This window comes from Anastrepha obliqua, chromosome 2, assembly GCF_027943255.1.
Source record: "Anastrepha obliqua isolate idAnaObli1 chromosome 2, idAnaObli1_1.0, whole genome shotgun sequence".
NCBI lineage: Eukaryota > Metazoa > Arthropoda > Insecta > Diptera > Tephritidae > Anastrepha > Anastrepha obliqua.
Window position 1 is genome coordinate 32,867,904 of NC_072893.1, and position 15,862 is coordinate 32,883,765.

At 39.4% G+C, this 15,862-nt stretch overlaps 3 protein-coding genes across 4 annotated transcripts; 2 read left to right on the forward strand and 1 right to left on the reverse strand.

The window, feature by feature from the left end:
• The first annotated feature begins 45 nt into the window (after positions 1 to 45).
• Positions 46 to 2,351, forward strand: LOC129239146 (protein RFT1 homolog). Its single transcript, XM_054874472.1, has 7 exons — positions 46 to 246; positions 338 to 552; positions 608 to 1,085; positions 1,141 to 1,404; positions 1,467 to 1,849; positions 1,910 to 2,030; positions 2,090 to 2,351. The coding sequence occupies exons 1-7, from the start codon at positions 187 to 189 to the stop codon at positions 2,225 to 2,227; spliced, it is 1,659 nt and encodes a 552-aa protein (XP_054730447.1). The 5' UTR covers positions 46 to 186; the 3' UTR covers positions 2,228 to 2,351.
• A 3,462-nt stretch (positions 2,352 to 5,813) lies between these two features.
• LOC129239207 (uncharacterized) lies at positions 5,814 to 8,373 on the forward strand. Its single transcript, XM_054874555.1, has 3 exons — positions 5,814 to 6,209; positions 6,601 to 7,068; positions 7,224 to 8,373. The coding sequence occupies exons 1-3, from the start codon at positions 6,111 to 6,113 to the stop codon at positions 8,010 to 8,012; spliced, it is 1,356 nt and encodes a 451-aa protein (XP_054730530.1). The 5' UTR covers positions 5,814 to 6,110; the 3' UTR covers positions 8,013 to 8,373.
• Positions 8,374 to 10,304: 1,931 nt separating this feature from the next.
• On the reverse strand, positions 10,305 to 13,451 carry LOC129239037 (UDP-N-acetylglucosamine transporter). Of its 2 annotated transcripts, none has more exons than XM_054874308.1 (4): positions 13,117 to 13,451; positions 12,526 to 12,649; positions 12,336 to 12,455; positions 10,305 to 11,435 (listed from the first exon to the last, which is right to left on the reverse strand). In XM_054874308.1, the coding sequence occupies exons 1-4, from the start codon at positions 13,135 to 13,137 to the stop codon at positions 10,522 to 10,524; spliced, it is 1,179 nt and encodes a 392-aa protein (XP_054730283.1). In that variant the 5' UTR covers positions 13,138 to 13,451; the 3' UTR covers positions 10,305 to 10,521. The 2 variants fall into 2 exon arrangements, with proteins under 2 accessions (XP_054730283.1, XP_054730282.1); XM_054874307.1 differs by lacking the exon at positions 13,117 to 13,451 and adding an exon at positions 12,792 to 12,892.
• Between the last annotated feature and the right edge of the window lie 2,411 nt (positions 13,452 to 15,862).

A 15,862-nucleotide genomic window follows, 5' to 3' on the forward strand; every position in this document is an offset into this window, starting at 1 on the left:
GCAAAATAGCATTTTATTGTGAATAGTAATGAATTGTTACGAACAGCTGTGCAATGCATTGACGTGTGTTTTAAATCCTTAAGATTTGTTTATTCCGTCCAGCAACTGTTGTTTTGTTTCCGGCCCGTCTAAGAGAAATGTTGAACAACTTAGCTTGGTACTGTAAGTAAAACAAATCGGAGAAAAATGCAACGCAATGTGCTTCATAGCAGCTTACTTAGTGCGGCTTTCAGTATTATATTCCAGGTGCGTTTTTCAATCTATATTTAAACAAGTTCTAAATTAATGACTGTTGTCAATGATGGTTGATGAGCCTATTTTATTTCGTTTTTGAAAGGTGTTTTGCCGTGTGATAACCTTTGCCATCAATGCATTCATTGTACGAAACGTTGGACGAGATGTGTTGGGTATCATGAACGTGCGTTTGTTGCTTTTGGAAAGTACTCTACTGTTTTTGTCGAGAGAAGCCTTTAACCGAGCGGGATTGAGTGCCACCACTCAAAAAAATGACAAGTGCTCATGGGCGCAGTTAATCAACCAAATGTGGCTTACGTGTGTACATCCAATATAATTTCATGACTACTTTACGTTAACGTATTTATTTTAGAGCTCCTACTTGTGTGGTCATATGCATTCCTTGTGTCTATATTTGGTTGCATCTGCTGTCACCGGTTGAGGATCAATTCAGTTTACAATATCAGTTCGGTTGCTATTCAATGGCTATTTCATGTGTAATTGAATTATGTGCTGAAGCTCCTAATTTTGTATCGCAAGTTTTTTGCTTCGTCCGTCTTAGAATTGTACTGAGCACCTTGCATATATTGGTACGATCAGTAGTATTTCTCTGGATTGTAATAAACGACAAAAGCGCTGCGATTAATGCGTTTGCCATTGCACAACTTATGAGCACTGCAACAATCATACTTGGTAATTATGGCTTCTTTTACTTTTACATTCGGAGATTCAATCAAGAAAAGGAAAAAAAAGAAAGATATGCGAAATTGGATTCGACGATGTACAACGATATGAAAGACTTTCCTTTTAAAAAAATTACTGATTTTCTCCCTGGAGTTATGGAAAATCAAGTGGGTTAAATTATTTTGAAAAATTTGAAATACTTATGCAATCTTTTCAAAATAGGGAAAGTACTTGAATTCCGAGCTGCAGATTCTTACCCTAAGCTTCGTTAAACAAGGCGTGCTAAAACAAATCTTAACTGAAGGTGAGAAATACGTAATGTCTATAAGCCCAGTGTTAAGCTTTAGTGAACAAGCGACATACGACGTGGTAAATAACTTGGGCAGCTTGGCGGCACGATTTATTTTTAGGCCAATAGAAGATAGTAGCTATTTTTTCTTTACACAAACGATAGCTCGTGATGTTGAATTATATAAACAAAAGCGGGTAAGATTTCTAGACAAATTAAAATTTAACTCAATTTGTTGTTATCATATTACTGCTCCTAGGAAAATGTTTTACAAGCAGCAAAAGTGCTAGAAAATCTGTCACTAGCAGTTACATCTATTGGTTTATTGGCTCTAACTTTTGGGCAAAGCTATTCGCATACTCTACTTACGTTGTATGGCGGTGCTGACTTCGCTGCTGGGGGACTGCCAGAAAAGTTGTTGCAATGGCATTGCTTAGCTATATACTTTTTAGCGATAAACGGTATTACGGAAGGCTATATGTTTGCCACGAATACTAACAGGGATATTGACAAATACAATTACCTAATGGCTATATTCTCAATTAGTTTTCTAATACTCTCCTACATTTTAACAAGCTGCTTAGGCCCGGTGGGATTTATATTTGCAAATTGCATCAACATGTTTTGTAGGATCTGCTACAGGTTTGCATTTGGGATATTGTTTAGATTCAAACAAGACTAAATTTATTTTCGTATTTTAAGTACATGTTTCATTTTTCGACAATACAAGCCGACAGGTTTGAACCCACTGCAGGGTTTGTTACCTGGCAAATGGTTTGCCATGACTGTCTTGATAACAGGTATATTTTGTAAATATTCAGCGGTAAGTTCATGAAATAGTATCTGTTAATTAAAGTAAATTATATTGTATTGCATTTTTAGCACTACTCGACGCCGCAATTGGTGCACATCACATATGGCTTTTTAAGTATTGTTTCTTGCCTTATTGTTTGGGTTATAGAAAACAGTGAACTGGTGAGATTAGGTTGGCGATATGGACGACGCATTAAAACTGATTGAACTGAACTGTATATGTAGTATTAATATGTGTATATGTACATAAGATAAACAATCCTAGCAGAATTTGACGTTATGTTATTTTTGATTTGCAAAACAGTTAAGGATATTTTGTTAAAAAATCAAATTTTCTTTTATTTATGTTATTCACGTTGAAATATATTTAACATTAAGCGCACTTACGATTTTAAAAATAAATCTATGTATACACCTTTCGTTGCTGTCTCAAAAGTGTACCAAGCAAGGTTTGTTGAATTATCAAATCAAATATTTGCACAGAGCATACATAGAACATACACAGAGAACGTTTTAGAATGTCGATCATTAAGAAGACATAACTACATGGCAGCCGGTTCTACGTTACCGGAATGAATCGGGGTTTTCCTGACCAAGGGCTACCGACCCAGTAAACCAGCCCTGTCTATTGATCCGTTTATTGTAGAGATAGCCGACTTTAAAAGCCGACCCGGAAACCCAATAGCTGCGGTCCAAGAAGCCAAGTTTCACGCTAGCTCTTCTCTGATAATCAGGGATAGCCATAACGTCCACAGACATGATCGCGAGCGAGACAACGGTGGCAGCCTAGCGTTCATAGTCCACCACGCAGTGCAGTATCGTCTGATCGACGAAAGCATCGACCGCAGGGACAGCACCTTAGAATGTCAAATTATAGCTGTCCGGTTAGGCGATGCCGAGCTCGAAATTTTTAACATATACATATCCCCTGACCCCTGCTGCCCGGCTGAATATCACCCTGATATTGGTGCGCTTATCAGAGATGAAAACCGATTGGTCGTAGGTGATTTCAATTTGCATCACAATCTTTGGCATTCAAGATCAAATCGGTTGAGCATCTGAAGACCTGCAACTTCACCATTGGCTCTGGTCCACCGTAAGGTCCCTGTCGAACCCGACTGAGCACAACGATAAGGTGGCCATCATTATTAACGGTTGCACTTCGTCCGACTTGAAGAAATGCGCGAGCTATTTTAGCCGACTATTCAAACTGCATCCTCTGGCCGACAGATCCAAGCGTCTCGCCACCAGACGGCTGCACAAACTGACGAACGACGGTGCGCCACTTACTTCCTCCTGTGATGAGGTTCAGGTGGCCATCAACAAAACCAAATCATCTAAATCCATTGGTTCTGACGGACTAAACTCACAAGGGTTTTCAATCTGTTCTTCGCCCCTCTTATTATCCCTGACAAGTGGAAAGCAGGGAGAGTGGTCTCACTACTGAAACCTGGGAAACCCGCCACCCAAAGGGAATCTTATCGGACGATAACTCTCCTTCCCCCAGTAGTGAAGACATTTGAAGCACCACCATGGTTTTCGACGAGTGCACATCGCCACCACAGCACTCACCGTCATAAACGCCCATAGAGTTGGACTTGAAGAAGGCTTTTGATACTGTCAGCCATTTCACGCTACTAGATGATATTTTTCAGTCGACACTCCCGCCAGGGCTAAAGAGTTGGTCCGCCAACTATCTAAGCGATCGTCACTCGTCAGTGATTTTTCGAGACCAAACATAGGTAGATCAAGTAAGGTGCTCCGCAGGGTGGTGTCCTTTCACCCTTGTTGTTCAATTTCTACCTATAGAAGCTCCCCCAATCACCAGAGGGAGTCTCCCTGGTCCCATACGCTGACGACTGCACGATAATGGCGTCGGGCAATGACATTGATGGCATGTGCGCCAAAGTGAACGTCTACCTCACCGACCTTTTTGGCTTTTTCACTGCGAGGAATCTCCAACTTTCCCCCACAAAGTCCTCGGCGACCCTTTTTACTACCTGGACAAAGACAACTTAAAGTAAAAGTCGACGACACACCAATTCCGACTGTTACCAATCCCAAAATTTTGGGTGTAACCTTCAACAGTCTGCTCTCTTTCTCTGCGCACACAACCGCAAGGGCTACTAAAGTCCGAAATCGCAACAAGCGCCTCAAATCGCTTGCCGGCAGCCTTTGAGACGAAGACAAAGAATTGTTGCTGTCGACATTTCAGGCAAGTGGCCGGCCGGTTCTAAACTATGCGGCGCCTAACTGGTCGCCTGGAACTAGTAACACGCAGGGGATAAAGACTTGCCAAAACATTGCCATTCGGACAGCGACGGGCTGCCTCCTGATGTCCCCTCTTCAAAACCTTCACAACGAGGTACAGAGTGCAATGGAGCGCAATACTGCTCAGCAAGCAGTTCCTGTTAGGGTGCTACCGCAGGTTTCACCCTTGCAGACACCTGCTTGAGCCACAGTCGCCTCCCAGGAACCCAGAAGACACCTCCTCTATTACGCCGACGAGACCCAGGACAAAACGAACAGACATTTACTGGACCAGAGAGTGTTTAGGCAGACAATAAACGACATTTATCGGGAGACCGTCACCACTTTCCTAAGCTCCTAATCATCGAATGCCATAATCGGAGTCCAACCACCACCCACAGCAGATAAAGAGCTTCAGCTTCCCCGTGAGGCCCATGTAACACTGGCACAACTACGTCCTGGATATTGTAGCAGGTTGAACTCCTACTTATCCAGAATTGACCCCGACTTTAGTGGGAGATGTATGCAAGGTAGCCAAGATGCAGTCGGTGGACAAGAAGGGTCTGGCTTCCTTCCCAACTCTCTATTTTAGGAGATGGAGGATGATTCTTCTATTGAATCCTGGGAAACCCACCAACCAAGGTGTGTCTTAACTGCCCACTAACACCCCTTTCTTCTTTCTTCTTCTATTCCCACTCTTCACGAAACACCTAATGCTAGCTACGCACAAGCAAAGTACCATCATCGCACTCACCGCCATAAACACAGGTTGGTAAAAAGCTTAACCAAAACCGTCCTTGCGAGAGGGCTGTCCTAGTAGCGGTGCACCTGTCGAAGACTTTCGACACAGTCAGTCATTCTGCGCTACTTGAGGAAAACCTTCCGAGCCTCGAATGGTGGACTCCGATGGCACCATTTATGGCATCACTTAATATCTGCCCTCTTAAACCCACTCACCTAACCCTCCTCTCGCTCTGGGCCCTACACATCGAAACAGCATATTTCCTGGGAATATCTTTAGATGAGCTAGACAATTGGTGACTACACCGCAAAAATATGTTTATTTTACACTTAAACACAGAGCGTTATGAAAAAAAAAGATTCTTTGGTTCAAACAAATTTAGTGCTTTTAGTAAGCAATGTCGCTTTTCCTTCCTCTCTCATTTTGAAACTCAAAAGTTGCTGACACTGTGTGTACGTGATCGAGAGAGAAAAATTTAACCCACGTAGCGTAGCTATGAAATGGTCAGCTCTGATATAATTGATGATACTTGCTGTTCGTACGACATATTTTTATTTTCAGGAGTTGCATTACTTCCCATTAACTTATGGTGTTTTATCATCTCTCTCATATATATTTTTACATGTGATATATCATAAAATTTAATGATTTCCTTCGATTTATTGTAACAATTAAAGGTATTGTTAAATGAAACCTTATGTGTCCGTATGAAAGTTGAAAGGTTAAGTTTCTTATTGTGAATGGTCTCTTACAGATGCAAGGAAGAAGAAGCAGATTCGAAGCCAACTTTATGTTTGAGATTCTCGATTGTTGCTGTATATCGGTTTTATTGTTGAAAGTGCTCACTTCTCTACGCAGAAAATTAATATTTATAATTTCGCTACCTGCTAGAAGTAAGTGATAGTGGAAGTTAAAAGATATACCATATCAGTTACTTTCTGTATCAAAGGCGAGTCGTGTGACTTAAAGAAAAGTTTTGAACTGAGAAAATTCTCACAGATACATAAGAAATAAATTGATTCTGGTGTAAAAAAAAAAACAAAACAAAAAAGTGGGTGCAGTCAATTATTGTTGAATTCAGTTTGATATTAAGTGAAGATGAAGAAAGTGGCTCGCCTGCGTATTGCACAGCAAGATGATGCCTCCAACACAGGAAGTCAGGAACATGTGGGCGTGCGCACTACAGGACGCATAAAAGTAAGTTTGCTTTATATATATATAATTGGCGCGTACACCCTTTTTGGGTGTTTGGCCGAGCTCCTCCTCCTATTTGTGGTGTGCGTCTTGATGTTGTTCCATAAATGGAACCCAGTTTCAAGCCGACTGCGAACGGCAGATATTTTTATGAGGAGCTTTTTCGTGGCAGAAATACACTCGGGAGGTTCGCCATTGCCTGCCGAGGGGCGACCGCTATTAGAAAAATGTTTTTCCTAATTTTGGTGTTTCACCGAGATTCGAACCAACGTTCTCTCTGTGAATTCCGAATTGTAATCACGCACCAACCCATTCGGCAACGGCGGCCGTTTGCTTTACTCTTCATAAAAACATAAAATGCGTTCTATATAACTTATGTATATTTGCATTGCAGAAACCTAAAGCCGTATTTGATCCATCTGATAACTACTTGCCCCGTTCACAACGTGCTAATATTGCAGCATCTCACTCAAGTGGTGCAGGGTCGCCCGCCGCTGGCACATCTATTCTAATAGATCGTAAACGTGATACACCAACTTCAAATTTATTACAAGGCCAAGATGCTCAGCAAAACAAACGCCTATCACAATCGTCTACTACTTCGGGTACTACAACTGGTGGATCCACACCTGAAAACGCGACTGCAGATGTGTGTGATGTGTGCCAAAAACGTGAGGCTAAACGAGGCACACACGCCAGGAATAAACTGATCACTTGCTTGGAGTGTGAACGACGCGTACACAAACTATGTTTACCGATAGATTTCGAGGATATTGATGTTTTGCGTCAGCACTACAAATGTGAAAATTGCCGCACGTGTGATGTATGTGATGCGTTTGCCGATTGTGAACCCAAAATTAATGTAAGTGTTTATATTATATAATATATACATACATATTTTTTTATTTGATGATTTATTGGCTTCAAGCGTGCAAAAAAAAAAAAAATAGTTCCCATACAAGCAGCCACCCAAAAGATAAAATAAATATATAGTTCTTTTTTGGCATTTCCTTTTAGCAACCGATGGTTACATGTTCGAAATGCGTAAAATCATACCATCTTACCTGCCACATTCCCAATGTGTACAAATTTCAACAGATTTTTCGATGGAAATGCAATAAATGCCAGCCAAGTGTTAATAGTGGGGGCTCTGTATTGCCGGTAAAAACTATAAGAGAAATCATAGGTGATGAACCGGAGCGAGCAATCCGCAACCAAAACTCTCAACTGCAGCAACAACAGCAACAAAATGTGAACATTGCCGCAGCTGCAGCAGAGGCAAAAAGTACAGCTACAAAACTTTCGCTACAGAATGTCCAAAAAAGCAACGAAAACGGACAAAAGCCAGGGAATGGAGAAGCAGAAACTGATGCTAATTACTTGGAAAGCGGTGGTAGTAGTGCAACGAGCAGCATTAGTACAGGTAGTAGCAACATTACTAGTGGTAGTGGTGATGGAAAAGTTGCTGACGCCACAGCACCAAAACGACCAAAATCTAATCAGGATGAAACTGCTACTACTACACCATTCATACGCTACAGCCCGTACGAACCGATCGATGTACCCGATGTAAAGGATTGGAATATTGATCAAGTCGCTTCTTATTTTGCCAAGTACTTCCCAAATGAGGCGCACGTTTTTAAGGAACATGAGATCGATGGAACTTCATTGTTGTTGCTGAAGCGCAGCGATGTCATTAAAAAACTGCCAATCAAACTAGGGCCATCATTACGCATATACAGTTTAATATTAAAAATACAGACACAATTAAATGATCCAACACTCGGCTGGAATTGTGGTCTATAAGCCAAGCCAATGAAGTTTTCGTTTTAATCAATTTAAACAATTTTTTTACTTTACCACATTAACGCATTATCATAAACTATATATGTTATTGTTCTTTTTAAGCATTATATGAATTCAGTTTTGTATCAAAAAATATTTTTTTTTGTAATTATTTGTTTCAATTAATTTAAATATGAGTTAAACATTTCCATTTTTTACGACTGCTGAGTTGTATTCACAAGCGCATATTGTAGAAATATATCTACACACTTGTCTGGTAATATCCCATCATTTACTGATAACGGACAGTATAAGTTGGGGATGGACCTGTAATAATTTTCAAAGAAAAATTAATGTGAATAAAAATATTACTGTTAAAAACATAAAAATATCTTTCTTTTCAGAGTATATTTTTTTATTATATTCAGTAATAGTAGACACAAAGAAGATGGCCCTTACTCACATTTTTGGGATAGCCCTTATTATTTTTCCTAACCCGATTCACCATTCCAAATATATTCTTTTACGACGAATTACATTAGGACCTGACTATTCACGACGCCTGTCGTGGGAACGATGCTTCACTGATCTCAACAGCACCTCTTATATCTTACCCTGCTAATACCGATACTACAAAATCACCACTGGTGAAACTGTAGACTTATCGATCCTGCGTGAACCTAGACGAATGAGGGTTAACTGCAGTTAAAGCTGAAAGCCGACGATACACCACTACTGATTGTAAATAACCCTAACATTTTGGGGGTAACCTTCGACAGATGTCTTTCCTTTTCGGCATATAGATTCAAAACCGCAACAAGTTCCTTAAATCGCTAGCTGCAGCACTTGTGGCAAGGATAAAGAAATGTTGCTGGTGACATTTAAAACAATTGGCTAGTCGGTGAGTTACGCTGTGTCTGTCTGGCTGTTGTTGTTGTAACAGCATAAGCATTCCCCATACAATTACGGGGAATACAGCTGGTGAGGCAGTTCTTCGTGGGATATAAATCCGGGTTGTTCTGGTAACGTAGAACCGACTGTCGTGGGAACGCGCCCGTCTGGTCGCCTGGTAGTGGTGATTCGCAATGGATTAAGCTTCAGACCTGTTAGAATACTACCATCAGGACAGCTACGGGATGCCTCATGATGTCTCCCGTGCAACATCTCCACAACGAGGCTATTATGCCTCCGGTTAACGAGCATACTAAGGTGCTTAGCAAGCAATTCCTGCTTGGTTGCTAACGTAGGAAGGCATTTGCTTGAGCTGAGCCACCACCCAGGCTAGTTAGAAGACAACTCGTCAACTGAGGCACGGTACACTGGAGAGGGCTAGTTTACTGCTGCGGCAGCTCTTGGTCGGGGAAAACCCCAGTCATTCCGCTAACGCAGAACCGGCTGCTATGGGACCTGTCGAAACACATGTTTCCTGGGCCTACCGTTAGACTAGTTAGGCGATGATGATCGGTGACTACACCGCACAGGCAAGGGTTGATTAACTGCTACAACAACAACAACAACAACTGTTCAACTAAACTGAAGAGATCCAGGATTGAACACAACTACAACTAATGGATCAGATAGTTTTACAGACAGGCATTAAGCGACTTCAACTTGAAATTCCTTAGTTTTTCCGGGGGATTGTACATCTAAAATATGAATTTTCATATTAAATTAATTGGCTAAATAAATAAATAAATAGAAAAAAATGAAGAGCCTCAGCTGTCCCTGGTACTCGCATTGGCACAGCACCTCCATTCTCTTAGGCATAATCTCCTCGAAAGAGGACGTTTCTTGGATCTGCAGATGACAACGATGACGAGAACTAATTGATTAAATGGCCTGAATGGGACTTGGTAAGTTGCTAAAATAACAACACCTGCACGATTTTTGAAAAACGAAATTATCAAAATTCAATATAAAATATCGTACATAGCTGATTATTCCAGTAATGGAGGTTTAAATTTATCACTAACATCAGGTTAGTCCTATCGTCTATATCCCCGTTGCGAACAAAATAGCCCACGGTCCGGAGGGATCCTTTCCAAATCTAATCTTGTAAATTTAGAAAATCTATTATATGTATTTTATTGTTATTATTAGAAACCCTTCAAATAAAATTGTGAAATCAAAGATCAGTATTTGTAGGCAATACACTGGCTTAAAGTGTTTGTTATGCTGCATAGTTTTGAGAGCAACATCAATTGTTTTTTTTTTTGTTTTTTTTTTTAGAATTTTTTATTATAAATAATTTTATTTTACAGATCACGCTAAAAATACAAAAAAAAAAAAAACATATTCGTAGCAATTACTGTAAATTGAAAGACTTTTAAAGATACTTAAGTAAAAAATTACTCTTAGTTGCATAAAAAAATATGCTTTAGTTCTACATAAAAACTTAATTAAAATTCGTGACGTGAATATTAACAATTATTGTATTAATTCTATATATATATTTTAACCAGTAAGTTGTTAAGTCTGAATTCAGTTACTTAAAAATCTAAATTTCGAATACTGTTCTTAACACCGATATTTAAACTCTGGGCAAGAGTTTCTCCTCATCTTCCGATTGAATAGATGCGGCTGCTTGTTTAGAGTTTGTAGAAGCTTTCTTAGGATCATAGCCATAGAGGAATATGGACGCTATTACTAGCCCAGCTCCGAATGCAAAGCCCATCGTCAATTTGAAATCGAAAATATAGATAGAAGCAACACATGAAACGACGATAGCTAAGGAGGTGGCAAATCCTTTTAATATATTATCAGCATATTTAACAACGACAGCAACAATAAGGCCCCCACCCGCCTGTAGGAATATCAAATACCAAATGAATAAGTCATAGCCATTGAAGAAACCGGCTTTCGTAATTTGTCGGCCATCGTTGATGAGGCAGGTAAGTATGCCGAATGGTATACTTAGCAAACTGAGTTGCACGTTACGCATCCACACGGATATATCGGCGCCTTTAAGAATTTTTTCAAAGTATATTCCAGCGAAGCCAGATAGGAAGCATGCACCAAGTGCTGCCCACAAACCAAGCAAACGATTTTGTTCCGGTCCAGTTGGTGGGGCAGTTCCCACTTTATCTTCCACTGTTTGCGCCAATTGCACCATCACAACGCCAGCAATAAGCAACACCAATGCTCCCCATTGCGTATGTATTAAACGCCGACGTAGAATGAAAACTGCAAACATGGCTGTGGTGAGAATTTTTAGTTGATAGGTCACTTGATAAGTGGCCGCATCCAGATGCGAGGCTGATACATATAGTAAATTATTTTGTACAATGTACACTAGAGATGGAACACACACTTTCAGAGTGTCCACAGGATTCGCAATAATAGTTTTGTGTAGAGTGCGCACAAACTTTTGTGCGTCCTTACCCTCCTCATTGAATACCAGCGCTAGACAGGTGACCAATTTAACCAGTTCGGACATAAGCACGGCTACATAATAAAAAATAAAAAAAGAATACGAATATGAGTATGTATATATCGGTATGCAAACTATTATTTTTTTATCAACAAAAATTAAAAGGCAACAGAGTTCAAATAAACGAGAATACAAATCCTATTGTAAGCAATTAGTTTTTAGGCTATGACATAGAACTGTTTCTCGCCTTGCTTTTAGTGCAATGGCTTTGGAACTAAAGTGTAAATGCCTTTTTGGTAGAAGTGAAAAGGCTCTATCTACCTACGCGTCATGATAAATTTCATTTACATGTACATGCTATAAGTTATTGCTTCAACAGCAAAATAGTGTTCTATCACTTCAGAAAAACGTTACGAGGAATACTAAGTAAGTTGTAAAAAGAAATATTAGTATACGAAATAAAGTAATTTCGTTTTTGACTCCTCTTGCAAAATTATCGTATGAAACTATTTTATTTTGTTCAGACAAAAAACAGCTAGAACTGACTCTTAAAATTTGTGCGCCATCTACTTTAATTCTGATTTGTCAAATCATAATAAACTTAAAAAAAATATAGGCATCTAAATGTGCGAGTTATAAAGAGCGCCAAGTGGGAAATCTCCCTTCGACGAAAACCCATTGAGATTTGTACCAGCACAAATGTATGCACATACATATATTTGCACATAAATTACGGACCAAGTACTTAACAGAGTATTTTGAATTTATATGGTGGGTAAATAATTTCTCTTTCTGATTAGGAAACAGGAAATGTTTCTTATCAGCACCGATGTCTGTAGTGTAAAGACGCATTCTAATAAAAATACCAAAAAAATACAGGTAGGAAAAAATAAAAGAAAAACGAAAAAAACAAAACAAAGACTAATCAAATTTTAATTAAATTTTTATTATTAAAATAGTAGCTATATACGTACCTGTAGAACTGATAAAAATTTCACCGGGTCGAGTACGTGCATATCGCATACTAAGTCCAAGTATCGCATTTTGCAATGTTAATGTAATTAAGCTGATGTATTTCAGCGTGTTGGCATTTACTACAAATCGAAAGAACATATTTGTATAAATGCGGAAATGCCAACATCCGTTTGATATATACATACTTACCGTGTATATTCATGGCAGTTGTTGGTATAGAAGTTGAGGTCATGGAAGTATGTCTAGGGATTACAACTACGACCGATGAACTTCCACCAAGGTCTTGAATGCTGGTCCGTCTATGATCAAACACCTGTAAATAATTATATGCTAACTGTAATTTTCACAGAGTGCGACCCATTCTTTTTATATCTTTTCATTTATGATTGTTCTCAGAGCACCCTGGAGAACCTTTAGTAGAAGATCGCTGTCAACCCAGCAGAGCAGACACGTACCGTACCACGTAAACAGAAAAATGGCATGAAGACAAAATGCCGCAAAAGCAGCACACAAAACAAAAGAAAACAAATAAAAGGCAAGAGAGATGGTTGCACGTTGCTCAAAAGCAAAGCGCAAATTAGAAGGGGTAAACAAAAGTCGCAATCTTTCGCTGTGTAAGTGAAATAAATAGCGACGTTGCATTTTGGTTTCGCGGACGGCGGCCTTAACTAAACTTAATAATTCGATGAGGTGAAGTGCCGCGTTTTCTTTTTATTTACATAAGGAATCCACAGAAGGCAATTAATAAAATGACACTATTTATTTTGGGCATATACTCACGTTTTCATTTGCTTTTCCCATTTTACTAGTAATCTCTTCTGTCGGGGTACGTGTGTGTATGTTAATAGGTAATATATCTTCTTATTGATATTTACTTTCACTTTTTTATTTCCTAATTTCGTTGTTTAACTACTGAACTATTATTAACTACGTTTCCATGCGTTCTAAGTGAGACTGAATAATTTTTCAAATTTTAATGTCACGTTAGCTCAAAGCGCCCGAGAATATTTATTCAAGTGTTTCACCTGAGCAATTATATCAACGATCTCCTATATTCTCATCTACGTACTTCTACAATTGTTTATCTGCACATATACTAACATGTAATGAAAATCTTTATATGCTTATCAATGACAAAGTTTTTGTTTTTAGCTCTCTTTAAGGTTCAAGATTAAACACCAGTTGTTGTAGTAAAATATACATACTATCTAGCGTATTAGCAACCGAAGAATTCGACCGCTACTTCGGCCCGATTATAAAAGAACGAATATTTCGCCGAATATATGTATGCCAATACGTATTTAAACTTTTTGCATAAACGCGCTAATGGTTACTCGCCCAATTTTAAAACTGACATCTTTAACAGTTTGTGTCTTAAAAAAGTTGTACACCCTACTTCCTATAAAATAAACGAGAAGGTAGCTAGAAAATATATAATTTATGTTAACCCAATGAATTATCAAACCATATTGCAGTTATGTTAAAAAAAAAAAAAAATTAATGTATATACAAAACGGTATACAATTTTTCTAATTTTTTTGGGAATGTTGCTGAAACAACAGTACTTGACAGGATTGATCCGATCACACTGATTCAACTAATTTTGATTCGTCTAATTTACGTATTTACAACCAATTTGGATATCCACAGTGATGGTTGGTTGGTTGGTTGGTTGGTTAGAGTGGTGATTCATCCAGAATCCAACTAGCGCTTCCGCACCATTTTGTTGCCACATCCTCGTTACCAAATTGTTTAACAGTTATTTACAGCAGGACTATATCCAGTCTGTGCGGTTTAGGAACCTTATTAGGTTGTTGACTTCTAAGCCAGACAGCTGCTCGAGACTCTCGAACAGCGGTTTGCCCAGAGTTAACATTCTGTCCTTCCATAGGGCAGGGCATTCACAGAGGAAATGGAAGATTGTTTCTTTTTCCCCCGGTTGTTTACAACTATGACAGTATGTGTTATGAGGGATGCCCATTTTGGCGGCTTGTTCTCCGATAGACCAGAAGCCAGTTATGACTGCCGTAAGCCTACAGGTGTCCCGTCGTTTCATGTTTATTAATGTCGACGATTGCTTGAGGTTGTAGGTGGGCCATAACGTTCTGCTGATTTTGCATTTCGTCTGGTCTCTCCATCTACAATCTGCAATTCGAAGGTATTTTATGGAAATTGCATTCTTGACCGCACATAGTGGAGTGAATACTGGTACTGCAAGAGCGCTATTCATGGCAGATCCCCCTCTTGCCAGTTCATCAGCTTTTTTGTTACCTTCTATGTTCCGGTGTCCCGGGACCCAAATTAAGGTTACTCTGTGGTTTTCACTCAAATTGGTGAGGCTACTCCTACTTTGCTCCACCACTTTAGAGGTTGTTATAGTCGCGTCCAGCGCCTGGATTGCAGCTTGGCTATCCGAAAGAATAGCGATATTGCCCTTGAAAGAGAAATCTGCGATTAGTAACCTACAGGCTTCCCCAATTGCTAGTACTTCCGCTTGGAAGACGCTGCTGGTATTAGGGAGACGCACAGATTTTTCAATTCCAAGTCTATGAGAATATATACCAGCTCCTACACCACAATCCATTTTACTGCCATCTGTATAGACTGTGGTATCGAAGTTGTTTAGAGAGAATCCCTTTTTCCACTCTTTTTTAGATGGAAAGAGTGTGGCAAAATTCCTATTGAACGTTACCATCGGGACGATGTAGTCAGTCCTCACCGAGGTTAACTGAGTTTGTCGCAATAATAGACTGGCGTGACCATAAGTTTTTTCTTTCCAGCGACCCGCTTCATTTAACCTAAATGCACTCATGGTTGCCGTCTTCTTTATACCACAGTGATATTGCTAAACAAATTGCAGCAGTGAACATTTGTATTTTAATAGGTTAGTTAACGTCAATGGTACTAAGTAGTATATACATACATATACAAAATTAGCATTCGCATTTTTACAGATATGGGACTATAAAATGGTTACAGAAACTGTAGATGCTCGCCGTTCGGGATCAAGCGATAATTCATTGGTTTTTAGTTTGTCCAGTATAAAGCGTCCTCTGTTATGAAGTTGGTGACCACAGCTCCTGGTTGGTATCGGATTGCGACTATGAATTAGAACCATTTTTGTGTGTCGATTTTTGATGAATGATGATGACACCATGACCCCATTTTTTCCATGAGGTAAGCGTAACCGCTGCTTCGCGATTTCAAAAAGGGGAAAAATGGCACATGACAGATCGTTGCAATTTGATGTTTGAAAACGAAAACATGAAAATTCGTTTTTAGACGGCAACGAAGCAATATGAGAAAAGACTGTGTTTAGTTTTTCGAATATCATCAACACAAACTCAATTTTTTGTTAAACTCATGACACATGTGGCGTCAGCCAATCAGCTGATTCTTTCAAATTTGCTGGTTAACGGTCTGATCTTGGCTACATATCTAAACTTTTTTCACCATGGCTCCACGGAAATTGAGAGTAACTCCGGCCGCCACGTTACCGCCGGGTACTCAGCAGCATAATTGTACT